The sequence below is a fragment of the Arvicola amphibius genome, chromosome 6 (genome assembly GCF_903992535.2).
Source record: "Arvicola amphibius chromosome 6, mArvAmp1.2, whole genome shotgun sequence".
NCBI classification, from domain to species: Eukaryota; Metazoa; Chordata; class Mammalia; order Rodentia; family Cricetidae; genus Arvicola; species Arvicola amphibius.
The window spans coordinates 16,919,861-16,945,826 of record NC_052052.2 but is presented as its reverse complement, the minus strand read 5'-3'; the positions used below and the strand labels follow the sequence as shown (position 1 = coordinate 16,945,826).

At 51.6% G+C, this 25,966-nt stretch overlaps 1 protein-coding gene across 1 annotated transcript; it reads left to right on the top strand.

Annotated features, from left to right (window-relative positions):
- Nucleotides 1-799: 799 nt before the first annotated feature.
- Il22ra1 (interleukin 22 receptor subunit alpha 1) lies at nt 800-23,622 on the top strand. The gene is made up of 7 exons (XM_038333531.2): nt 800-954; nt 4,856-4,988; nt 5,721-5,896; nt 8,973-9,148; nt 14,137-14,275; nt 18,183-18,304; nt 20,433-23,622. Exons 1-7 carry the CDS (start codon nt 906-908, stop codon nt 21,375-21,377), a joined length of 1,740 nt encoding a protein of 579 aa, XP_038189459.1. The 5' UTR covers nt 800-905; the 3' UTR covers nt 21,378-23,622.
- The last annotated feature ends 2,344 nt before the right edge of the window (nt 23,623-25,966 follow it).

Sequence of the window (25,966 nt, the reverse complement as noted above, 5' to 3'; positions counted from 1 at the left end):
TTGAGGCAGCATCTCTTGTTGCTCACTGCTGCATCCGCAGGCTGTCTGGACCACCAGTGTCCAGACATCCTCCTGTCTCTGTCTCCCATCCACCCAGAGGAGTGCAGGGAGCATAGACACTGGACCTTCGTGTCCACCCGTGTCCATCCTGCGTCACTGAGGTTGCAGGGTCTGAACGCAGGTCTTTAAGCTTGCTTGAAAACACGCAGCCCACTGAGTCATCTCCACTCCAATTTCCCCCTACTTTTTAGAGATGCTTCATCCAAGATTCAAGTTCAAGATTGCCTGGGCTTCCCACCTCAGCAGCCCTGCCAGGAGGAGGCTGTTCCAAGGGCACTACTCAGCCTGAGGGGACAGGATAGGTGCAGGAAAAGGAGCATCAGGCTCCCTGCATTTGCTCCATGTTTGGTCAGAACCAAGCCAAGGAGCCATTGCTGAAGAATGCCCTGGTTTGGCCCCTCATTTGTCCTGTTCTTTTCCTCGGGATAAATCCTCTTGTAATGGGATTATTAGGGCGGTGATATGCACCGGGGGCAGGCTTTGATTGCTGTCTGATAAGAGCGTACTTCGGCTTTGCCTTTCCCACCTCTGAGTGCACTGATACACCACCAGGGGCCCTGGGATGAATCAGTCACCAGACCAGATAAACAAGCCCAACTGCTGCCGGTGCCTCCTCTGCACTCAAGAAGGGAACCTCCCTTGGATCTCACCCAGGACCTGGAATTCCTCAGCACGAGGCTAGGCACCTTTGTACCCCTGCCTAGATCTCAGTCTGCTCTCCTCTCTCCGCCCTACGCCGGGCGGAGTCAGCTGCCAAAGCGGCAAGACTTCACACACCACACACAGAGCCCAGCCTCCTTGCAGGGTCCAGAGCCGAGGCCCAAAGGGGCCATTGGCGGGACCCAATGAAGACACTACTGACCATGACCGTCCTAGCTGTGGGATCCCTAGCCGGTAAGTGCTTCCTAACCTGTCCTCAAATCCCCTTACGGCAATAGCCAGGGAGCACATTGGCCTCCTCGTGCCCCAAGTTTCATTTTCCTCCTTGCTGGCACTGGACTGGGGGCTGGGTTTTCCTGGAGACAGAGATGGCCTACTCCAGGTAGCCGGAGGGGACAATAGAGTACCCAAGACCCTGGCATCCTGAAGGGACTCAATTGACCTTCAAGTATGCAGGCATTGGCCAGCTGTCTGAACCGGGTGTGCTGAGCCCCCACCCCCCAGTAGGTAGAGTCTTGGCCTGGGGGTGGCTACCACTTTATGTTCAGCTTCTGACCAAGGAGGGGACAAAGCTGGAGTTAGGTCACTGTCTCTGTCCTTGTCCCCTCCGGCCACTCTGGATGGATCAGAAAAAGCACTTTCCTCCCAAGAGTGGTCAGGTGGGCTGCACTAATGTGCCAGGGTACCCATAGAAATGAGACTAAGGACTATCACTGTGGAGTCCAATAAAGTGAGTGTTGGGGTTCATACCTGTGAGAACTTCACATGAGCTATGGGCTTGGTCTGTTCTCCTGAAATGGAACCCAAGGATTCTGTTTCAGAAGTCGGAGCTCAGGCATGATGGAAGAAATGGTCCAGCATAGTGCAGAATTCGGTCCCTAAAGAGACAAACGCTCTGGCTCCTCTCTCCAAACAGTACAGATGGTCCCTTAGCATCAGCAGGACTTCCCCACAGTCCTGCCTGTGACGGGCTATGCAGATTCAAAGCAGCATCCCCCTAGTCCCCAAAGCATGTTCTCATATATCCAACAAATTGTGGTGTGGAGCTGTGGCTCTCCTGACACTTTAAGGGGCTGTGGGGGAACGGATAGAAGCCCTGAGGTGACCGGTCCCTAACATTAGCGGCAGACATAGGCTCCCACCCCAGCTCTCAGGCTGGCTCCTAGTCACTGTGGACATCGCCTATGCGTTTTTCCTTAGCTCCCCCACCAAGTGCCAATTGATACATTGTTTTTCCACACAAATGTGAAACCTGTCTTTTATAAAATGGCCAGACAACCAGACTCCCCACCATACACCTCCTCCTTCCCCCCGGGTTTCACAATTGTAGACTTTCAACCAGGAAGTGTAGGAATGGCACAGGCGGCCGGGGGGGGGGGGGGGGGTAGATGGATTTAAAGGGGAAAGAAGAGGAGAGAGAGATGCCTCATTGGACCCCTAAGTTAGGAAGGGCTCTGCCCATGTCAGGAAGCCCACTTCGGGTCCTCGCCACCCCTGCTTCCCTTTAATTCTTTTATTGAGGTGCTCCCAGCCTCTCCCAGCCCATACATCCAGGACTGTCCCCAGTAGCAGGCCGCTCCGCAAACCCCAGCCTTCTCTCATATCTACCCTCTCTCAGTGATGGGGCTCACCCCATGTCCCCCCAGAAGCCACTGCTTAAGTCTATATTACTTCTCCTGGTCTCTCGTCCCAGCCTCAGACCCAGCTCCAACAGAGAACTCTAGAACTGGCCTCGAATCTGCCCAGCCCAGGATCCAATCAGACTGTTAGTCATATCTCGGGGCTCAGCAGCACAGCCACCACACTGGGAACACTCGAACACTGTCCCCAAGGTCCTACTGTCTGGGCTTTCGGGAAGCCTGGTAAACAAAGATTGCCACAGCTGCTGACCCAGATGCAGGGAGGTGTAACCAGGGGACCTGCATTAAGAGGGACGGCTGTTCCTGTCGCCCGCCCACCCTCACCCCTGCAGTGCATAGATGCCTCTTGAAAGAACCCTGTAGACTTGGGCTACAGGAATCCTCCCTTCAAGCCCGCTGCCTGCTCGTGACTGTAGTCAGGTGTGGGGGAGGAAGGCCAAGACACGTCAAAGATGTATGTCCCCAAGGCCTCCACTCAGACTCCGCACCTGTCCCTTTCCCACCCTCGCTAACCAGGCTGTTCTGATATGTCGGAGCCAGAGCGGCTCTGCTGCCACCATCTGCCCCTTCTTCTCTCCACAAGGCAGGGTCAGGACTGAGGGGAAGGGTCTGTAAGCCACAGGCTCTTTACTGACAGGAGCATTGCTTCCGAGGCAGCAAGTCCCTCCCTGGTCTGTCTGGTCTTTTCCTTGACTAAAGCTGAGCAAAAAGCCTGAGCTGGAAACAATAACGGACAGACAGATTCTGTTTGGATTTGGGGTTGGGGTTTAGGGGACTAGGGGTTGAAGCCAGGGCCTCAAGCCTGTTAAGCCCTGTCCTGTCTCTGAGCTACACCCCCAGCACCTGTCGCAAATTCCTCACACTGTCTTCTGTCCTCCTCCCATCTTCCTTGAACTGGTCTCCTCCCAGGACTCTGATGCCCCCACTTAGCAGAGGTGGAGAAGGATATTGCTCCCCACACAGGCTCCTGCTTTTCCAGTCCTTCCCTTCCTCTCAGGCCAGGCAGAGTCCTATGCAGTGCTGGTCACCTTCACAGGCCACATAGCCTTGGAACCCTGTTAGATGCTGGCTGAGACACTGGTCTATAGCTCTGGATGGGCCTCAGTTGTTCTCATTCATGAAATGGGAGCAGCAGTGGTCACCGTCTCGTAGGGTGAGTAGTGTTCAGTGCATGGAGAGGCTTGGGCCGGCAGCCAGCAGCTGGCAAGCCCTTCCGGAGCGTCAGCTGCGGCTGTTGTCATCCTTGTCTGTTGCTAAGTAAGTCAAATTGTCCCCGTTCTGGACTTAAGGAAACGAGATCAAATTGCTTAAACAATTTCCCCATGGTGACCTGCCCGTATGTCAGCATCCTGCTCCCTGTAAGGCGTCGGTATCTTTGCTGTCCACAGAGGCAACATGGCTAGTAGGCGGGGACTGACATGGAAAGAGTTCACAATACCTTCTCCACCACTGTGTGAAGCGATCGGCTTTGGACATGTGTTGTCTTGGGGCTTTTACCTGGAGGACTCTAAAGTCGGGTTAAGGATGCCACCCTCGGTGTTGAACAGTGAACAAGATAGTAAGGAGTATTCACAAGGTGTAAGGAAGTCTGACCGCTCAGCTGCTGCAGGGAGTGGGGGTAGAATTCAATGCACTGTAGCCGCTTTAGGAAACCTCGTGGTAATTCCCTCAAGAGCTAAGAATAAAGGCTGAGGCTCCGCGGCAGAGTGCTCACCTATCAACGTCTGAGACTGTGGGTTCCATCCTCGGCACTGCAGAAGAGAAATGAATAGGTAGGTAGGTAGGTTGATCGATCGATCAATCGATAGATAGATGATAGATAGATCAACAGAGTTAAAGATAGAGCTACCAAGATATGTACCCAAGAGAATTATATATGAAATTGTATCCACTCTCTAATACCCAAGGGAATTAGAAACCCATGTCCACTTAATTTTTTTTTTCACAAATGGTCACATCAGCATTGTTCAAAATAGTGGAAAAATATAAAAACTGTAAATGCAAATGTCCATCAACCGGCGATAGATAAACAAAATATGGTATATCCATACAGTGGAATATTATCCAATTATAAAAAACAGACAAATACTGATGCATGCTGGGGATGAAACTTGACAGCCCTGCTAAGGGAAAGAAGCCAGACACGGGGAAAAGCCAGGATGTAAAGGACATGAAAATCCAGAATTGGAAAGTCCTAAGAAAAATAAAACAGATTTGTGATTACCCGGAACTGGGGGAGGGGAGGAATGAGCTGCGACCACCAAAGATGTAGTTTCTTTTGTGGATAATGAAAATGTTCTAGAATTAGGTAGTCATGACAGCTGCGCAGGGGAGGGACTGATCTTAGAAGACATTGACCCAAACACTTAAATGGCAGATGTCATGGAGTTTGAACCATGGCTCACGAAGCAGGGAGCAGCATTGGAGAATGAAGGTGGGGGAAGGGGTCCTCAGTCTGCAAACCCACTGGCTCACCCCGCTCCTGCCTCCTGCAGCTCACACTACTGAGGACACATCTGGTCTCCTTCGAAATGTGAAATTCCAGTCCAGCAACTTTGAAAACATCTTGACTTGGGACGGTGGACCCAATAGCACCCTGGACACAGTCTACAGCGTAGAGTATAAGAGGCAGGTATCTCATCCAAGCCAACCCCCTCATGACCCTGTTCTGCAACACCTCCAGATATCCCAAACTCCAAATGTCCCCCTGCAGACCAAGCTCTGCTCCCTTACATACAATCAGAGGTACAGGCAGTAGAGTCTGACTCTCCACATGTGAGAGCCAGCTCCAACCACGTAGCCTTGGGCAGTCAGGGAAGCCTCAGTTTCCCCATTTGTTAAGGGTGGGTAATGACAGTAAGAGGGCACCACCAGTACGCATGTCCTCTGTGTGTCTAAGAACTGGTTGTCATGGGTGAGTCTCGGTCCACAGAAGCTGCTCCCACGCCTCCTGCCTGGGTTTAGCTTCAGCCCATTCACAAGGCCCAGGTCCTTTCTTGGCCCTGCCACTTCAACATGTGGCAAGTCGCTCCCTGTCTCTGTTCCTGTGAATTAGGGCTCATAGGTTTGGAAAAGGGGCGGGGTGGCAAGGATCATGGAATATGGAGTCAAGATGGCAGGGTTCCATCTGGTCATCACATGCTCCCTTCAAACACTGCCACGGCTTTGTCCTCTGAGTACAGTTTCCTCTCTTGAGCACAACACACACACCTACCTCTAAGGACCGTTGTGAGAGCTGACCTCAGTGTCCACACAGACGGCCTCGATGCTGGGTAAACACCAGGTGCCCTTATCATCGTGAAACCGCAGGCCTAGTGGAGCTATTCATTCACTGTGCGCCCTGCCTGCCCTCACCTACAGGTACGGAGACAAAGAGTGGCTGGCCAAGGCAGGCTGCCAGCGGACCACCCGGAAGTCCTGCAACCTGACTCTGGAGACAGGCAACCTCACCGAACTTTACTATGCCCGGGTCATAGCTGTCAGCGCAGGAAAGCGACAAATGGAGAAAAGTGGCCGCTTCAGCTCACTGCAACACAGTAAGGGAGGGTGTCTGCTCTCTTCAGGAAGGGGAGAAGCATGGCTTAGGGGAGGGACCAGGCTGGCCTGCACATCCAGGGGATGCGGAGAGGATGGCGTGTGCATTTGGGGTGAAGAGAGAGTTCTCAGATCTTCCGGAGTGGACGGGAACCCAGCAAGTCTCTGGCTTTCAGAGAAGGTCATCACAGGCCAGGGCACACCCCAGGAGGTGTTTCTTTTCTCTACCTCTGCTCAGAACTTCCTAGGTTAGAGGAGGCCCCACCACCACACCAGGGGCTCCTGATTCACATCTCCACTCTCCTGGTACCTCTTGCCCATCCTCTCAGGATGTAAAGCCCTCCATCTCTTCCTTTGCTGGTAAATCTTAGATAAGATCCAGTTCCTCCCTTGGCCATGCCAGTCCTGCCTTTGCCCAGCCCGTGGTTGAAACACTCTATATTCAATGGGTCTCATTCTCTGCTGGCTCCTGCCTCAGCGCCTACACTCCTCCCCGGGTCTGGGGACTTAACTCAGCATAGGCTCCGAAGAAAGTCCCTGCCTCCAGCCCTGGCCACCTGATCTCAACGGGTCAAAGCCAGCTGAGATCTTTATTTATCCTTTATCTTTATTTATTCTCCGTCACAGTGGTCCTCTGATTCAACCAAATGAAACTGAAAAATATTTGGAAAAAATATTGCATCGGCATCGTCAGCCCACATTCTTCTTGCTTGCTCTCTGGGCGACACACAACTGTTTACATAGTATTTGCCATTATCTGTTAACAGTCGACAGAGGACACATTTAGGTTGAGCACAGTACTGGGCCACTCTGCACAATGGACTAAGAACTATGGATTGGTGCATTGGTGAGGCAATCCAAAACCAATCCCCCAGACACTGAGAGACCCTATGCACTGTTCATGTAGTCTTCACAGCTCAGGCCACAACTGTGTTGGCTTATGTGTGTATTGTTTACCTTCTCCGACAAAGGCGTGCACTCCAGGACAGCCTTCGGAACTGACTATGTTCCATGCCATTAGCGGAGTGCACGGTACATAGAAGAGGCTCCGTATATAGCCACTGGATGAATGAATGAATGAACAAATGAATGAATACAAGGTGCCAAACCCTATGCACACTAAGCACGTGGTGACGTCAATTGACTTACGAAGTCACAATTCCCTGTGTTTTGAGACAGGCTTTAGTCTGAAGCCCTACCTGGCTTGGACATCACTTTGTAGCTCAGGCTAATCTCAAAATAGTAGTGTCCTAGTTTGCTTTCCGTTGCTGTGATAAACACTGACCGAAAGGGAGGCAAGGGCTTATCTAAGGCTCACATATCCAGATCACAGTTCATCACTGAAGGGCACAAGGCAGAAGCCGTGGAGGAAAGCTGCCGTCCGGCTTGCTCACAGGCTCACGTGCAGCTAATTTTCTCATACAACCCAGGCCTGTCTGCCTAGGGATGGCACCACCCACAGTGGGCTGGACCTCCTACATCAATTACAGTCAAGAAAATGCCCCACAGACACTCACATAGGCCCATCTGATGGGGGGAGGGATTCTGCCTCAGCCTCCTGATCTAGTGTCACGTTCTTGTTTTGGAAGTCCTTTTTTCCATATCATGGTGTCCTGAACTTCGCCTGTGTTATGAAACATTTTACTCAACCTGGTTTCCCACAGCTATGGAACAACCTATTCGGTGGTGGAATTAATTCCGATTCCCTTTTCTTTTTGAGTACATTGATCTCCACTTTTCTTCTTTTTTTAAGACTTCTTCTTTACATTTATTATTTATTGTGTGTGTGTTTGTCTGTGTGTCCGTGTGTGTGTGTGTGTGTGTGTGCATGTGTGTGTGTGTCTGTGTGTGTTGAGGTCAGAGGGCAACTTTCAGGAGTTTGTCCTTTCGTTCTATCACGTTTTTCCCAGGGATTGAACTCAGATCATTAGACTTGGTGACAAGCTCCTTTACCCAGCTCAGCCATCTTGCCAGCTCTAGCTCCACTTTTCAATTTCACTGGAGTAAACATTTTTTGGCTATGTTGTTCTAAACCTTGCAGGACAGCAAATCATTGTTAGATTTTTGCAAATTAGATTCAGGGCAAGTGGGGTGCACGAACTCCTGAAATTGGATGAAAAATTTTTGTGTGCTTACATTTTCATGGAGAAAAGAGCCGAAGTAATCACCAAATTATCAAAAAAAAAAAAGGTACGCAGGGGCTGGCAATACGGCTCAGTCAGCTCTTGTTACATAACTACGAGGGCTTGAGTTTGAATCCCCAGCACCCATGTAAAAATAAAACAGTCAGGCATGGTTGTACTTGGTGTCTTGCCTGTGACTGCATCCCTGCAGTGTGGAGACAGGCGGATCCTAGGAGCTCAGGGGCCAAGCAGGTCTGAAATAATGAGCTGCCAGTTCAGTGAGAGAACCTAACTCAAGACTCCCAGTGTCTGGCTGGCAAGCTAGCTCAGCAATTAAGAGCACTGGCTGCTCTTGCAGAGGACCCAGGTTCAATTCCCAGCAGCCACATAGCAGCCCACAACCATCTGAACTCAGTTCCAGGGGACCTGAAACTCTCTTCAGCTTCCTTGAGCACCAGGTACACATGTATCACACATACAAACATGCAGGGGCAACACCTACACACATAGAATAAACCCAATAGCCTCCTCTGGCCTCCACACACACACACACACACACACACACACACACACACACTGTTTTTTAGAAAATTCCATCTTGAGAGAGTGACTCTTGGGAGCAGAAGCAATAGTATTGGGCCTGGTATTATTCAGACTCTGTCTAGACTCATCAGTCACTGATGCCCCCAAAGTCATCCTTGCAGCAGACTAAGGGGAAGGGTGTTCCAGGCACACTCACCCAGGGGATGCCAGGGCTAAGCTGCATTGAGGCAGAACTAAGGGCACCCCCACTCAAGACTAGTGCCCTTCCCACCGGGTACCTCCCATTCACTCTCTGTCACCCCTGGGCAGGCTCATTCTTGGACGCCAGCCATACAAAGGCCTCTGTTTTCACACGTTGAGGTAGTTACTGCTCCCCAAGTCGTTCTGAGCTTTTCTCTCTCCACCTTCCTAGCCACCATCAGACCACCAGACGTGACCTGTATCCCCAAAGTGAGGTCCATTCAGATGCTGATCCACCCCACCTTCACGCCCATCCTCTCAGAAGATGGTCACCGGCTAACCCTGGAGGAGATTTTCCACGACCTGTTCTACAGCTTAGAACTCCGTGTCAACCACACCTACCAAATGGTAAATACAGGTCATGCCCCACGCCTCCGCAGGAACCCCCTCCCCTTGCAAGAATATTGGACTGATTTCAGCAAAAGTGGTGCATTATATGAAAGGGCACTTCCTTGGGAGGCTCCTAGATTTCTAGTGGGGTCATGAGCCATGACCTCTGCCTCTAGGCACGCACGTACATTAGCGTGTTCAAGGTTCTGACAAGTCCTGCTGAGTCAAGGCTTCAATTTTGTAACAGGCAAGCTTTTCATATTTATTGGACCGGCTTTGTTTTGTTTGTGTGGTACATTGGTTGGTATTCGTTTGTTTGTTTGTTTGTTTGAGGCAGAGTATCGCTCTGTAATTCAAGATGTCTGGAGCTCACCACAAACTCATAGCAATCCTCCTGCATCAGCACTAGTATTACAGGCATGTGTACCTGGGCCTGGTTCAGAAAGCTTTATTGTTTTTATTATATTGCCTAATATCATTCAATATCCTAGAGAACAATATGTTTCTATTACTATCCCCCCCCCCCCCCCCGCTCGCTCGCTCTCACTCTCTCGATTTTCGAGACAGGGTTTCTCTGCATAGCCCTGGCTGTGCTGGAACTCACTATGGACTCCAGGCCTGCCTCTGCTTCCCAAACCCTGGGATTAAGGGTGTGGCCACCACCTCCCAGTCATTCACCCTCTTTAGAAAATGTTGGTGTTGTGGGGCAGCAGCCGTAGCTTTGTTGGTAGAGTCCTTGCCTAGCATGTGCGAAGCTCTGGTTCCCAAACCATAGAAACAAAGTGCGGTGGTTGTACGCTTGCCATCCAGCTCAGAGGCGGAGGCAGGAGGATCAGGAGGAGTTCAGGACCATTCTCAGGCAGCAAGATTGACACCACCCTGGTCTGTGTGAGACTGTGTCTAAAAAAAGACAGAGAAAGGAAATTAAAATCCTGGAGTCAGCCTGGAAGTGTTTGGGGAAACTTGTGTGTAGGGAGTGGTTTAAGACGGGTCCTAAGGACAGGTCAGCCTGGCAACTGGCAGACAATATGCAAATAATCTGATCTTGTACACTTCCTAGTGTGTGCCATTAATTCATGACTCAGTTGGGTGAACGTTTATTTCCTCCTCTGCAGTTCTGAAAAAAAATCCCTCAAAGAGTGAATAACCTAGTAGGTGGGGGAGGGGTTAAGACAAGAATTGTAACAGGCGGGGCTGCACGTCAGCTCGGCACGACCTAAGGGACTGTGGAAAACTCTCGGGTGGCTCATGCCACTTTCTGAGGCGTGCAAGAAAGTCACGTACCTTCATCATAGCTTCGTGAGTGGGAGCTGGTGTCTCCATCTTCGAGATGGGAAGACACAGGCTCAGAGAGGCGGAGCCACTGGCTGGTCAGGGTTCAGCAGCTCCACAGCTGTGGGCGAAGTCTGCGCTTACCCTGGAAACCTCCGTTTGTTGTTGCGCCACGGTCAGAAAGAGAAGCAAGACCCCGTACAGTGTCTTTCCAAAGCACAAAGCCGGCCTCTCTGGCTGGAGCGTGTAGCCACGAGGCACTTTTCCGGCACTTGCCTTGGACCTGTGGCTTCAGAACCTCCCAGGGTAATCGCTCAAAGTGCAGTTCCTGGGGGCCCTGGCAAACATAAGGAACAGAAGGAGTCTCAGAGGTGTCAGCTGGCAAGACAGGAGGGGTATGGCAGAGCAGAGCCATACAGATCTCAGAAAGGGAACCCAGGAAGAGGCCAGGGCCTGACTCAGGCTTCAGAGACATACCCAGGGACTTCCTTCCTATAGAAGACCACTCCCCAACCCTCACCACTTTCTAGAGAAGCCATCAGCTTACATGTCCATCAAGGAATTGATCCATTCGTTAGGTCAGAACCCCCAGCAACCCATCTTCTCTGGACACACCCTCACAGACACCCAGACAGCTTCGCAGTCTCCTAAGTGGCTCTCAATTCAATCAAGCTGATGAGATTACCCACCAGGGGCCCCTCCCAGTTTGCAGTTGCCTGGCTGAGACCTGGATTGGAGTGACCATTCCACAGGGGACTGGCTCTTCCTCCTCGGGTGTGGAGGGACCATGGAGACGAGCTGGAGGAGCCTGTTGGGACTGTAGGGTGCAGGTGGTAGAGGAATTCTACAGTTGTCATGGGAACAGCGAGAGATTACCTCGGCATCAAAATAGCTCCTGATAAATATTTGGGTTGGACTAGAGACTTTATGGTTCCTGATTTCTAATTTGATTTGCCCTGCGGTCCGTGAGCCTGCTCTATCTGAATTAGTCTTTTTAAGCTCATGAAGGTTGATTTTATGGCCTGCCATCTGCTTGGCTTCTGAAGAAAGTAAGTGTGTTTGGAAGGGCAGGGTAGTGTGTTCGACAAACACCAACTAGATAGTGGAGGCTAATGGAGTGCTCCGTCTGTATCTCTTCCATCGGGGGTTGGCGGGGGGGGGGGGCACGAGAGCGGCGGCTGTGTCGTTCTTTTAGCTAATTGAACTAACTCCGCAGCTAGGGATGTGAGTTTATTATTTCCCCTTAGCTCTGTGTATCTTTCTCTCGTGCATCTTGAAACCCTTATTAAACATATGCATGCAAGGTTATTACGTCTTCCTGATAAGCTGGCCTCTAATCGTGATAGAATTCCCCTTTCTGTCGCCTGTTGAAGTCCACTTCCTCTGACATGGGTATTGACACTCCAGTCTCCTTATAATATATGTGATATATACATGCGTGTGTATTTCAAGATTTATTTACTGTGTAGGAGTGTTTGGACTGCACTTATGACTGTGTATCACGTGCATGCTTAATGCCCCTAGAGGTCAGAAGAAGGCATCAGGTCCTCTGGAACTGGAATTATGGATGGTTGTGAGCCATTATATGGGTGCTGAGAACTGAGCCTGGATTCTGCAAGATTGGTGAGTGCTCTTAAACACTGAGCCATCTCTCCAGGCCCCAAAACAGAAGCTGGGGAGATGAGCTCTGACATGGGTACTGGGACCCAAACTCTCAAGAGTTTTGACTGTAAACCTTAGCTTTTAATGTGTGAGCTCTTGATCCGGTTCTCGTGCCTTTCTATAACCATTTTTCTTTAACCTGTGTTTTTATATTTAAAATGCACTTATACAGACACTATTGTGACAGAGTATTCTTTTTGCGGTTTGTGCGTGTGTGCACGTGTGGGGGCATGCATATGTCACAGCACATGTGTGGAGGTCAGAGGACAATGTGCAGGACTTGGTTCTCTCCCTCCGTGTGGGTCCCAGGGACTGAACTCAGATCCCCAGTTTTGGCAGCAAGCACCTCTATCTGCTGAGCCATCTCATTTATAATGAACCTATTTTCATTTACATCCTTGAGCACAATTTTACAGCTGATTCAAAATTATTATGTGTGACGCCCAACGCTCTGGTCATGCTGGGTCACAATTTTGCTTTCATTGGTGTTTTGTAATGTGTGCTGGATATTATGAATGCCACGTTGAAGGGACTCTGGATAGTGTGATAACCTCCAAAGGGTATAGATTTATCTTTATTCTTTTGGGGGGGTTGTTGTTTGTTTATGTGTGTGTAAGTCTCCCACTGTAGCCCAGGCTAGCCTGGAACTTTGTGTGTATGCCTACAGGCCAGAAGAGGGCACCAGACCCCATTACAGATGGTTGTGAGCCACCATGTGGTTGCTGGGAATTGAACTCAGGACCTTTGGAAGAACAGGCAATGCTCTTAACCTCTGAGCCATCTCTCCAGCCCCCTAGCCTGGAACTTTGTAACTGGCAGCAATTCTATGTCTGCCTCCCGACTGCCCCCACGCCCGACTTTCTGTGGTGTTTTGGCATTACCTCGGCTGGACTTCATGCTCGGGTGTTTCCATTTCAGTCTTTTACGTTCTTTTTTTAGGCGCAGAGGCTGCCTCACACACACAGTGTGCATGTGAAGGCATCCAGGGGTAGAGCTGAGCTCACACAGAGAACCAGACTGCATCCACAGAGTGTTCCTGTCTCTGGTTTGCCCCTCATTTCCCAGCCACTGTGATCACCCCCGACTCTGTCCTCTGGTTGTTCCGGTCATCAAAATGACATGGCCTCTAGGCTTTAGCCATCCCGTAAAGTGTAGGTTGGAGTCTGCCTTCTGAATAAAAGACTTGGTCACCAATATTCCTCCCTCATCTCCCAGCGCTCCCTCTGTTGCCTGCTCTCCAGCACGTTTAGACAGTTAATTTTTTTTTCCATTTTGGTCATTTTAGTCACTGCTTTTCATGGCCATGATAAAGCACTTGACGGGAGAGTTTAAAGGGAAGAATTCGCTGTGGGGCTCACAGCTCCCGAGGACTCGGTCTGGGGTGGCTGGCACCCTGTACTTGGGCAGAATTGGTAGTGGGAGGAACATATGTCAGAGAAGGCTCCTCATACACAGAAAATAGAAAGCAGAGAGAGGAGAGAGGAGGGGCACTGAGGGAGGGCAGTGCCCTGAGCCGGGGGCTGTAGGTAGGGTTTGAACAGGATATTGCCTTCTGAATGTGGTCGAGCAGCCAAGTCTCTGGAGAAAGATCACGGTGGCACCATGAAAAAATGTGCCAGTGAATGGGGACCAAGCCAGAGATGAGTGAGCAGTCAGGGGCTACTGCAGAGCCCAGGCTGGGGAGAGCAGGGCAGGAGGAGCAGAAGGGTGGAGGAACATAAGAGTCAGGGGGAGGGCAGGGTTGATGATGGAGGCAGTAGCGGGGAGGCAGGGATGGTGGTGGCAATCACCCTGTCACCACAGCAGCTGAGAGCTGCAGGCTGCAGAGACGTGACAGACCAGGTGCCACGAGGAAGGTTCAGAGAGCTTGAGGACTGATTTGAGGATAAAAGAAGATGGGGGAGCGGAATGAAGAGCCACCAGCTGAGCTGCCCAGTCAGGCTGGCTGATGGGGTCGTGTGAGTGTCAGGAAGAGGAATGAAGAGGGGTGTGTGTGTGTGTGTGTGTGTGTGTGTGTGTGTGCGCGCACGCGTGTGCGTGCGCAGTCACACTGGGTTCTCGGTCCATTTCAGCACCTTGAAGGCAAACAGAGAGAATATGAGTTCCTTGGCCTGACTCCCGACACAGAGTTCCTCGGGTCCATCACAATTTTGGCTCCGATGTGGTCCAAGAAGAGCGCCCCCTACGTGTGCCAAGTGAAGACGTTGCCTGGTGAGTTCAACTGAGGCCGTGGGGGAGGATTCCCGAGTGCCCAGTTTAACCCCCCCCCCTTCCTCCCTGTAACCAAGGGAATGCTTGGCAGTACTCTGAGAACCATTGGAGGTTGGTGGTGTCCTATTAAGATTGATCATTGTTTATCCACAGCCGAGCTGTCTAATGGGTCCACTTAGTGAATGTTTAATCACCACCCTCAGCCAATGCCTGGATTTCTTTTCCCTGGCCCAGCTTTGTGTAAACTCTGGCAAAGCATATATAAATTATCAACTCAAGGAGCATACACTCGGGGAGGAGGTGTGCAGGGGTGGGGACAGGAAGGACAAACTGATCCTCAGCATCTTCCAAGCGGGTGAACTATAATGGCAACGATGACTTGCATTTCTGCTAAGCGGACCAGGGACCGTGACTCCTGCACAGTCGGGGCGGGGCGGGGGAGGGGGGAGATGCTTTAATCACCTTCGTTCTACAGAAGAGGAAACAGGTTGAGAGTGGTAACATCATTTACCCAAAGTCACACAAGAAGTTAAGGATGAGCTGGGCGGTGGTGGCACACGCCTTTAATCCCAGCACTCGGGAGGCAGAGGCAGGCGGATCTCTGAGTTCGAGGCCAGCCTGGTCTACAAGAGCTAGTTCCAGGACAGGCTCTAGAAACTACAGGGAAACCCTGTCTCGAAAAACCAAAAAAAAAAAAAAAAAGTGAAGGATGAAATGAGGCCCAAATCCAGCGACTCTGATCTACCCGCCATGTTTCTTCTTGGGGAGACAGAGGCACGCCCACTTCCTCTGGCACGTTCTCAAGACTCGGGTTACGGCTCAGTAGCAGAGCACAGGCCAAGTTTGGGGTTCCATCCCCAACAATGGGAAGCAGGCTAACAAAAACTGCAGAGCACCTGCTCTTTGGTTAGACTCATGTAAGAGTCGTGATGCTTCAAGCCGCCGGGTAGAGCAGGACGGTGACGTCAGAGGGCGGGGTTGACTGTGAGGATGGGGGCCGCCGGAACCCATCATGTTCAGGTGGCTTCCACCAACTGTAGTCTCCCTCAGAACTCAGTTTGGGAACTGGACAACGGTGCCTGGCACCGGGTGAAAAATGCTCCCGGTCCTCAGCTTTGTCCGGAAACTCAGCCCTTCAGAACCTGCAAGACGCTGGCTTCTCTGCCTGAATCCCAGGGCATTATCTGGCAAGAGACATAGCTGGAGGACAGCCAGCCCTGGCCGAAGGCACGGGGCATGCCCTTCCTTCATGAGGGACCTGGATACCAGAATAGAACCTGGCAAGCAGGAGTCTAGGAACAGAAACCACTCTGTGGGTGCCAAGCTGGGGTGTGTATAATGTGATCTTTGACCTTCACCCCAACCTCACTGGATATGCTTCACCTGTCCCCAGGCACCCCACCCCACCCTGCTTCTGGACATCAGACGGGCCCCTCCTTACCCACCATCCTGTGGGCTTGACCTCACATGAGCTGGCTTGCAATGCCACACTAGGTTTTGCTTAGGTTTGGCTTTCTTGTTCTGTTTTAAGACAGGGTCTCCCTCTGTAGCCCAGGCTAGCCCCAGCTCCTGATCCTCTGCCTCAGCCTCTTGAGATAACAGGCACACATCACTTTCACCTGACATCATCGCTGCTCTCATCTGAAGCTTGCTTTTCTTGGGTGTTTCTTGCCAATGGACCTAAGAGGCTTGCTCCTCAAAGAAAAAAGTATATTACAAACCCAGCTATGAGCATCTCCGTCACCGACATTCTTTCATCTTCATGATTGCATATATTACTTAATTTTTAAAACAACCCCCCCCCAAAAAAATGTTGATAGCATAATCTTCATTTTATACAGGAGGAACTCTGGCTCCGAGAGGTTAAGTAACTTGTCCATGGCTACACAGCTGATCAGTGAACCCAGTTAGCTTTGCCTGATGCTAACCACCACCTTATATTATAGTCTAGTGTACAGCTAGCCCCTTCTGCCGCAGGCTTGCTCCGCATCTCCATTCCAGAGTGAACCATCCCACCCTTGACCTTAGTCTAGGTTTGGCCTCTTCTCAGATTTTAGAAACCCCTCTTTATTTCCTCAGCATGCCTGGGAGCTACAGAATACCATCCCAGCATGTTGGTGGGGGAAAGGGGTCTCAAAGTTGTCTCACCTCATTTATTTTACAAATGAGGCATAATAGTACATTGTCTGCGGGGATGTGCTTTGGATTCGGTACTCTTCCGCTGGGGAGCTGTCTGACCCTGGGCAGGTCACCGAACCTCTCTGGGCCTTGTTGCCCTAGAAGAGGAGAGCATCCCCGTCCTTCTGTGTGTCCTGGTGATTTGCTGGGAGAGCCTGGGCGTGCAGGCAACTGTTACAAAGATCCTGAAGCAGAGAGGCCTGCACAGCAGGGAGGATGCTCAGCTCATCGATAGCAAAACGGACCCCTGAGGTCCCTGCTCCTCATCTTCAGGTTGCCATTTTCTCACCCTGCCTCCACATGGGTGAAATGACGTATGGAAAGCTATCAGGCTGAGGATGTCCGTGTTTCCATCTTGTCCTGGTACAAAGAGTGATGGCTTCCCACTAACACTGGGCACAGTGTAGAGGCGTTCATGTCATTCACTGTAGCAGTAACAGGGGCCAGCCCATGACTTCAGGCTGGCCCAGATCCCCCAAGGCCCCAGGTTGGAGGAGGCTGGAAGTCAAGGTTCTGAGATCTCTACAATATCTGGTAATGGACTCCCTCACTGAAGTCAGCTAGAGCCACAGGGGGCATGGGGCATGAAGGAAAGGAGGCGATGTGGGGGGCCAGGACCCCAGATAATGTAAACAGCTGGTCTCCGGAGCTTCCACCAGCCTCTGCCTCCCCAGCTTTTCACAAGTGCCACTCAGACTGACCACAGGACCGCACAGGGGCAGAGTCTCAGTACTCTGCCCCTCTCACTTCTCAGAGGCTCGGTGCCCCACAGGGTCCTCCGCCAATGCCAGAGACAGGGGACAGGTTTTCCTCAATCTACCCTCTGACCCCTCAGATCCCAGCCAGTGGGACCCTGCCTGCTCACTGCCCTCCTTCCAGAAGCTCTTCCTCTGACACACGCAATGAAGAAGCCCCTAGCAACAGTGACAGATCTGTCTGGACCATCAGTGGTTCTCAACCTCCCAGATGCTACCACACTTAGTTACAGCTCCTCATGTTGTGGTGCCCCCCCAACCGTGATTATTTCTGCTGCTATTTCATAACTAATTTTGCTACTGTTACGAATCATCTTGTAAATGATGGTCTTAGTTGGCCCTGTTTGTGACCTCTGGGTGGAGAACCACTCTGGAACCCTTGTAGAGCACACACCGAATAGCAGACACTCAGAAGTTCCCTTGCCTATGACAGAGCTTGTGTCCTGACCAGGCTCACCTGCTGAAGGAAGCGATCAGCTAGCATACAGACGCTTGGTCCAGAGAGTGACCAGAAAGTGTCTAGATGTGGGATCTGAATGAGCTGGCCGTGTGGGCTGGGATATCAGTGGGCAGTTGAGGCCCCTGGCTGTATGAGTTGGAACCACACTAAGGAAAGAGACCTGAAGAGAGGCCTTCCCTAATCTCACTTTGGTTTTTAAGGCAGGGTCTCATGTAGCCAAAACAGCCTTGAACTCACACTGTACCCGAGGCTTGCCTTGAGCATCTGGTCGACTTCTGCCTCCCGGATGCCGAGACTTCAGGCCTGCATCCTGCTTATACGGTGCTCTAGTGCGCCCAGGGCTTTGGGAGAGCTGGGCAAGCCCTCCACCAACCAAGCTACATCCCCAGCAATACATTTTGCTCTTGAAGGTGGTGAAGAACTCATCCTAACTGTGAGGGTCACATCGATTTTGCTCAGGACACAGCCCAGAGGTCTCCAAGCCTCACTGGTCTTCCTCTGTCCTCTTCTGCAGACCGGACGTGGGCCTACTCCTTCTCCGGCGCTGTGCTCTTCTCCATGGGTTTCCTCGTCGGCTTGCTCTGCTATCTAGGCTACAAATATGTCACCAAGCCACCCGTGCCTCCTAACTCCCTGGTGAGTATCCCACCTGGAGCTAGAGGGGGGTATCTTGGGGAGACCCTCCAAGGCCCAGAGGACAGGGGAGGTCCCTGAGCAGTGCAAAGTTCAGCCTCAAAGCAGGTTGGGTTATAAAGAGGTTCAGCAGGTTCAGGGTGTGTGAAGAAGGTGTATGGTCCGGGCAGCAGGATTGAAAAGGGGGTGCCCTGTGGCTTGAAAGCGTCAGGGCCAGATGGAAATGCAGGTCCTGGGGAACATCAGGGGCTGAGCAGCAGGACTCTATAAGGCTGCAGAACACCGAAAGTCATAGTTCAGTGTGTGGATACAGTCGTGTAACCCCAGGACTACGGGTACTGCTAATATAGAAGAATCTCAAGGTCCAGGTCAGACTGAGATGCATAGTGAGACTTTATCTGACAAACCTACCCTCACCACCAACCAAGAAAAAGATCAAAAAAAGAAAGAAAGAAAGAAAGAAAGAAAGAAAGAGAGAGAGAGAGAGAGAGAGAGAGAGAGAGAGAGAGAGAGAGAGAGAGAGAGAAAGAAATCAAAAACTCGGGCAGAAGGATGATTATCCCAGCACTCAGAAGATGGAGGCAGGGGGATTGAGATTGCAAGATCATCCTTAGCTACAGAGTGAGTAACAGCCTGTCTCACAACATGTAACAGAGGCTGGGGACGCAGCTCAGTTGGCAAAGTTGCCCCTGCATGCACAAGACCCTGGGTTTGACTCCCAGCACTGTGATCCCAGCACTCACGGAAGGGGAAGGCGGGAGGAACTCTAGGTCATCCTTGGCTATAGATCAAGTTCAAAGCTAGCCTGGGCTACATAAAGCCCTGCCTCCAGAAAACAAAACCAGCCACTCACTGTGGCACACATCTATAATCCCAGCACTCAAGAGACAGAGGCAAGAGAATCTCTGTGAGTTCAAGGCCAGCCTGGTCTTCATAGCAAGTTCCAGGTCAACCAGTGCTGCATAGAGAGACCCTGTCTAAAAACAACAACAACAAAATTCAAAACTAAACAAAAAGTCCCTGGTCTGCCCTGCAAGGCCACCCACTGCCACTTTTTTTTCCATGAGAATCAGGCTTCAGATTGTAACATGAGCTCTCTAATTTCAAATACTCACACCTAGTTTTAGCACTGAGTCCCTAGAGAGTCAACACATCCCATCAGTGGCCCCACCTGGCTGTGGGCCCAGGCTCTGCTCTAGCAGCAAGGTCACCATCACAGCCTCAGGCTGATCAGTGTGACTCTGGAGCCAACTCTCCATCTGGGTGGCTCAGATGGCATTTTGCATAGTGTCACAACCCTGGCTATCCATTGTCTCTCAACCTCTTCCGGTCCTTCCCACATCACCAACCTTTTCCACCTCAGTCCCTCATAGCCATGCAAGCCATAACCTTGAGGAAGCCCAAAATCTGGACCATCTACTTCCTGGGCTGTCAATCACCTGGAGCAAGGAGATCCTAAATTACTCTACCAGGTGTAACCTTGACCTTACAGACCACAGCATCCATTGACTTGTACGCCTTGGTTTTTCAAAACACAGTCTCACGATGGAGCCCAGGTTCACCTCAAACTCAAGCTCTTTGTACGTCAGCCTTTCTAGCATGAGCTGTCTCAGAGGCTGGGTGCATTTGGAGGGAACTCTGTGGGCAGGGCTGAGTTACATACATCTTGAATGGACCCCCCCCCAGTTCCTTGACAACCTGCACAGAGGTCCCGTGTACCCATATCACAAAACAGAACATGGAACTGGAGAAATGGCTTAGTGGATAAAGCACTTGCTATGTAAACATGAAGATCAGAATTACGATCCCCAAATTCACGTACATGCTTGGAGGGTGTGGCGGCCCACCCATAAATCTAGTGCCCTAGAAGCAAAGATATGGGATTCTCAGATCAAGGTGACTAGTTAGACCCACCACATTGATGAGCTCTGGGTTCATTATCAATAGCCTGCCTTGATATAGAAGACCAAAAATGACCAAAGATACTGGGTGTTGGTCTCTGGCTTCCACACACATGTGCGTGCACACACACTCAAGCACCCATGAGCGCACACATTATGTACAATGTCATAAGAAAAAAAGACAAGACAGCAGGACATGTGCTGAAGGGTGGATTCTTGTCTTCCCACAGAACGTCCAGCGTGTCCTGACCTTCCAGCCCCTACGATTCATCCAGGAGCACATACTGATCCCTGTCTTGGACCTCCGTGGCCCGGGCAGTCTCGCTCAACCCATCCAGTACTCTCAAGTGTTGATCTCCGGGCCCAGGGAGTCACCTGGAGCTACACAGCGGCACAGCCTGCCTGAGGTCACCTACATAGGACAGTCAGATGCCTCCATCCTCCGGCCCACCAACGTGCCACCTCAGCAGACATTGTCCCCACCGTCCTATGCCCCAAAGGCTGTCACTGAGGTCCAGACCCCTTCCTATGCGCCTCAGATAACCGCTGATACCGAAACTCTGGTCTACTCGCCACAGCAGCTGATGAAGACCCAACCTTCCACCTATAACGCGCAGGGCGTTCTGGATAGCTGGCCTGCTTCCTATGCTGTGTGTGGGGAAGACACTGGCCAAGACTCCACTCCTGAGATCCTCTCCAGTCCCAAACACCTCAAGTCCAAAGGTCAGCTCCACGAAGACACACTTGCTGAAAGCTGTCTCCCAGGGGACCTTTCTCTGCAGGGAGTCGTCTCCTTGGCTGACAAGGAGGTAAAAAGACCAAAATCACTCCCGTCACCTCTGAGGTTTTGCACAGGCAGAGGGCCTGACCTACAGGCCCTGCACAGTGGTGAACCAGAGACACCAGGGTACCTGAAGGGGGCATTATCCCTCCTGTCCTCGGTCCAGATCGAGGGCCACCCTGTCTCCCTCCCTTTGCACACCCATTCCCTCTCATGTTCCCCCTCCGACCAGGGACCAAGTCCCTGGGGCCTGCTGGACTCCCTCGTATGTCCCAAGGACGAAGATCTGGAGGCTGAGACTGAGCCCAATGCTGTGGTGTCTGAGCTAGAGCAGCCCACAGAACTGGACTCTCTTTTCAAAGGCTTGGCCCTGACTGTGCAATGGGAATCCTGAAGGAAGATCAAAGCGAGCAGGCCTGGGCACCTTCCTGCCTGACCCCTGCTGACATCACTCCCACACCCACAGGCTCTAAGGCCCAGCCCCAGGTGGGTACCCTGGTGAGAGCCAGCAAAAGGAAGATTTGGGCCCCAAGTGGGAACACGAATATACGGTGAAGGCTCTAAGGGAGAGACGACAGGCGGGCAGCGTATTCAAATGGCCTGTGCCACAGAGCCCAGCAGGTAAGACAGAGGGAGCTGGGCAATGCAGGAGACCCTCCTGGAGACCCGTGCCACCCTGTCCCTCAGCTCCTAGGACATTGGGCTAGAGGCTGCCTATCTTCACTTGCTTTCTGGCCAGCTCCCTAATCTAATTTAGCCAAGGGTGAGGCAGCCATCTTCTCTGAAAAAGCTTGGGTTGGGAGCCGGGGGGTGGGGGTGGGGGTGCCAGCACACCCGGCACTTCCACCAAGGCCAGAGGCAGCACTGTGGCAAGACTTCCAGGCAGAGTGTGGCTAAGGGCTCACTCCCTGCTGCCGATCCCTTCTTTGCTCTTCTGTGGGAGGCTTCACTCTGGAACAGCTTGTAAATCCATCATAAGATGAAGGGGGTGAGGCACAAAACACTTCTGTGGCAGCAGTCCAGAGAAAAGCATTTGAACCGGACATGGGAACATGAAACCCAGAGGCTTTAGAATCTCAGCACACCTGGGCTCACACTCTGGCCTCTCCACCGGTCTATCATCTACATGACAACTGGATTAGCTAGCTCAGACTTTAGCTTCCTCGTCAATGAAACAGGGATCATCACGTTCCCCTTACGAGGTGGTGCCAAGGATGACATTAATGTCTGGGAGGTGCTTTGTGGCAGGGCCCAATACATGGTCACTGTCTTCTGCTAGGATTTTTTTTTAATCTGAAAACACAAGGGAGGGCCTCCTCCCATTCATGTTGGCTCATGGGCGTCTTCTCGTGGGAAAGAGACTGTTGTAGGCAAGGACTAGGCTATCTAGGGCAGACAGGAGGAGTCTTTACAGGGCTTTCTGGAAACAGGCCCAGAGGCAACAGATGGCACAGAGCCTTCTCTTTGAGGTTGTGGGTGGAAGCAGTCTGGACAGAGGCCATCACAGGGCTTTCTTGGCATGGAGGGAGCTCCAGGCCTGTCTGCCCCATCTCATGACACCATGGCGGTGCGGCACCACCCTGGCCCCCTAATCCCGTACCTGTACCCAAGAACAGGAAACATCTTTTACTCTCTGCTGTCAGGAATCCATGCCCATTAGACCACTCTCATCTCAGAGGGGCCTTACCAGGAGGAACCCAAGACCCGGGCCTACCCAAGGCTCTGCCGTGAAGTTGGCCCTCAAACGCAGGGCCTTTTGTGTCAAGAGCAGATGCTCTCCACCCTGTTGAAATTCTTGGGGGCTGAGTCTCACTGAACACAGAGAAGAAAGGGCCCCTTAAAGCGTTCCTGAGAGATAGGTGCCCTCCCCATCACCTTCTTGCTCCAAATTTCTGAGACACAACACCAAAGTCCATCTGCGTCAGGGTGGCCTTCCACTGTCCCCACCTGTGTTTCCCCTTCTCTTCCCCGCCTCATTCCCTTAATGGCACAGGGTGACAGGTGGGGCTCTTATCTGTATGTCATTAATATTTAACCTCCCTCCGAGGTCACTGACCCAGTATCTCTGACCAAAGGTTAATTGCCTCTCCTTTGTTTATGAGCAAAAAGAACAGCGGGCCTGTTCTGACTTGGTCAGTGCACCCAGAGCTGTGGAGATGCTTTTATGGAAGGCCATAAACTGGCTGCCAGCTCCCAGAGCTATGCATGTGGCAACCATAACAAAAAAACAAGGGAGAAGCAGAAGTGTCTAAGGAGGAGCCTCTGGGATCACCACACACACTCCTCCCCTGGTATCCCAGGCCTATGGCTGGGTTGGGTCCTGCTAGAAGGCGGTATGTCAAAGTTCCACTGTGTCTCGGGTGAGCTTGGCTTTCCTGGGAACCCTCCCTTGCCCCATAACCTGGAAAACCTCCAGCTCTGCCTGCTGTGCCCTGTCCCACCCAGAGAAAGGTGAGTCCCCAAGTCATCTGCTTCACAAGCAATGACAAAGAACAGTGACTGCATTTCCCCAGTCTTATCCTCTGGGGAGGAATCCAAGACCCCAGACTCCTGTCCAGCTGGAACCCACGAGCTGCGTGCAGCCATGGAAAGCTGGGACTGTGTCCCAGCATGAAATAGTAAACTTGCTTAAAACATCACGAGATGCTTTTGTCTTTTTTCTTTTCGGAATGCAGTTGCTTGTTTTTGCAAGTGTGAAGTTGACGGTGTCATATCCAGAAGATGCCTGAAACCACAGATGCTATCAGATGCTCTGGTGTGCTACACGCCTGTGATAAAGCTTAATTTGTAAAGCAGGCTCATGGAGAGACTCACAACCACAGCAACTACACTAGAGCATCTATAGGAAGCACAGTGAAGGTGACTTGAGCACAGTGGATGGGTACCATAGAGAGAGTGGATACATGGGACCACAGGACGATGCACATCTGTGGTTTGACATCTTACATCAACTGGGATACGGAGTAACACAAAACTTATAGATTATGGGGTTGGAGACGTGGCTCGGTGGCTAAGAGCACTGGGTGCTCTTTCAGAGGGCCCAGGTCCGATTCCCAGCACCCACAAGATGGCTCAAAACCGTCTATCACTTCTGTCTCCAGGGAATCTAACGCCCCTTCCCTGAACTTGGTGGGCACTGCATGCATGTGGACCACAGACAGGCATGCAAGCAAAGCATCCATACACGTAAAATAAAAATGAAAGGGGGAAATGTTTTAAATTTATGAATTATTTCTGGAAATTTCCGTGTAATGTTGACTAAAAGTAACTGAATGAAGCCAGAAAAAGCAAAACCGTGGATGAGGAGGATGCACCGTAGCAGCAGCTGTGAGAAAGAGAAAGGGACTGAACCGTGCCGCTTAGTGGATTCCTAGCGTCGCTCACCCTTCCGCTATACATTGTGGCGCCCTTCTTTCTCAAGGAGGAAAACGTGGCTCAGAGAAGTGAGTTTCCCTCCTCTCAAAACTTGGGCTCTGGGAGTTAGCGACCCAGACAGCTCATCAGGAAAGAGCATTTGCTGCACAAACCTGAGAACCTGAGTTCAAATCCCCACACCCATGGGGGGAAAACAGTGCAGCCCTGGGCGAGGGAAACACAAAAGGATCCCTGGGACTTGCTGGCTGCTAGCCGAGCTCCAGGTTCCTTGAGACTCTATCTCAAGGGAGCGGCAGTGACAGAGCAGGAAGGTCGATGTCATCCTCTGTGTTCTGTACACACGTGGGCGGGGCACATGTGCGCATTCAACACACACACACCCTACCAACAACATCAAAACTTGGGGATGCGGCTAAGTTGACAGCCTGCTTACTTAACATCCGTGAGCCCCTAGCACCCACAAACAGGGCACGGTGGCACACACCTGTGATCCCAGCGTGTAGAGGAGGCAGGAGGATGAGAAGTTCAATTTAATTGGGTGGGATGTCTCCCGCCTTTAATCCCAGCACTCAGGAGGCAGAGGCAGGCAGACCTCTGTGAATTCGAGGCTAACCTGGCCTACAGAGTAAAGGGAGGAGGAGGAAGAAGAAAGTTGTTCAAGGTCATCCTCAGCTACATAGTAAGTTTGAGGCCAACCTGGTCTCCAGGAAACCTTGTCTCAAAAAGGAGAAAAAGGAAAGCCGGGCGGTGGTGGCACACGCCTTTAATCCCAGCACTCGGGAAGCAGAGGCAGAGGCAGGTGGATCTCTGTGAGTTTGAGGCCAGCCAGGTCTACAAGAGCAAGTTCCAGGACAGGCTCCAAAGCTACAGAGAAACCCTGTCTCAAAAAGCAAAAAATGAGAGAGAGAGAGAGAGAGAGAGAGAGAGAGAGAGAGAGAGAGAGAGAGAGAGAGAGGAAAGAAAGATTTCTCCAGATTCATGGATTCAGAAGAAATGCTCTGCATGGTGGGGAATGTGTGGGAGGGAACAGCAGCTCCCTTCTCCGAGTGAGGGTAAAGTCAGTGACAGCTCCCCAGACCTTGCTGAGTCAAGAAGCACAGAGTGCATGTTGAGGTGCGTGTGTGTGCCATGCAGAAGTCAGTCCTCACCTTCAACCATGTGGTTTCTGGGGATCAAACTCAGGTCATCGGGCATGGCGGCAAAAGCTCTGACCCCGCTGAACCATCTTACAGGCCCAAGGACTTAATATTTGTAACAAACCCTTGTGAGATTTCCCCTCAAGCAATCCGAAGTAAGTGTCTCCTTTCACAGCCTCAACTTACACCCCTCCACCACCCACCCCGTGACAGGACGGCAAGGCTGGGGTGACTAAAAACCCTCTGCCTCCAAGCCCTTAGCTCTGAGAACAGACAGGGCTGGGTTTCTGCCCTGAAATAAGGCTAACTTGCAGCAGGTTTCTAAACAGCCAGGTCCTTCTGTGTTCCTCCTGGGTCAGGGTCAACCTGATGCCACCACTCCTTCCTCCACCTTCCAGACAGTGGAGCAGAAACGGAGACAGCCATGACCAGAGAGACAGAGTCCTGTTTCTTTCCAGTCCTGGCTGTGTTG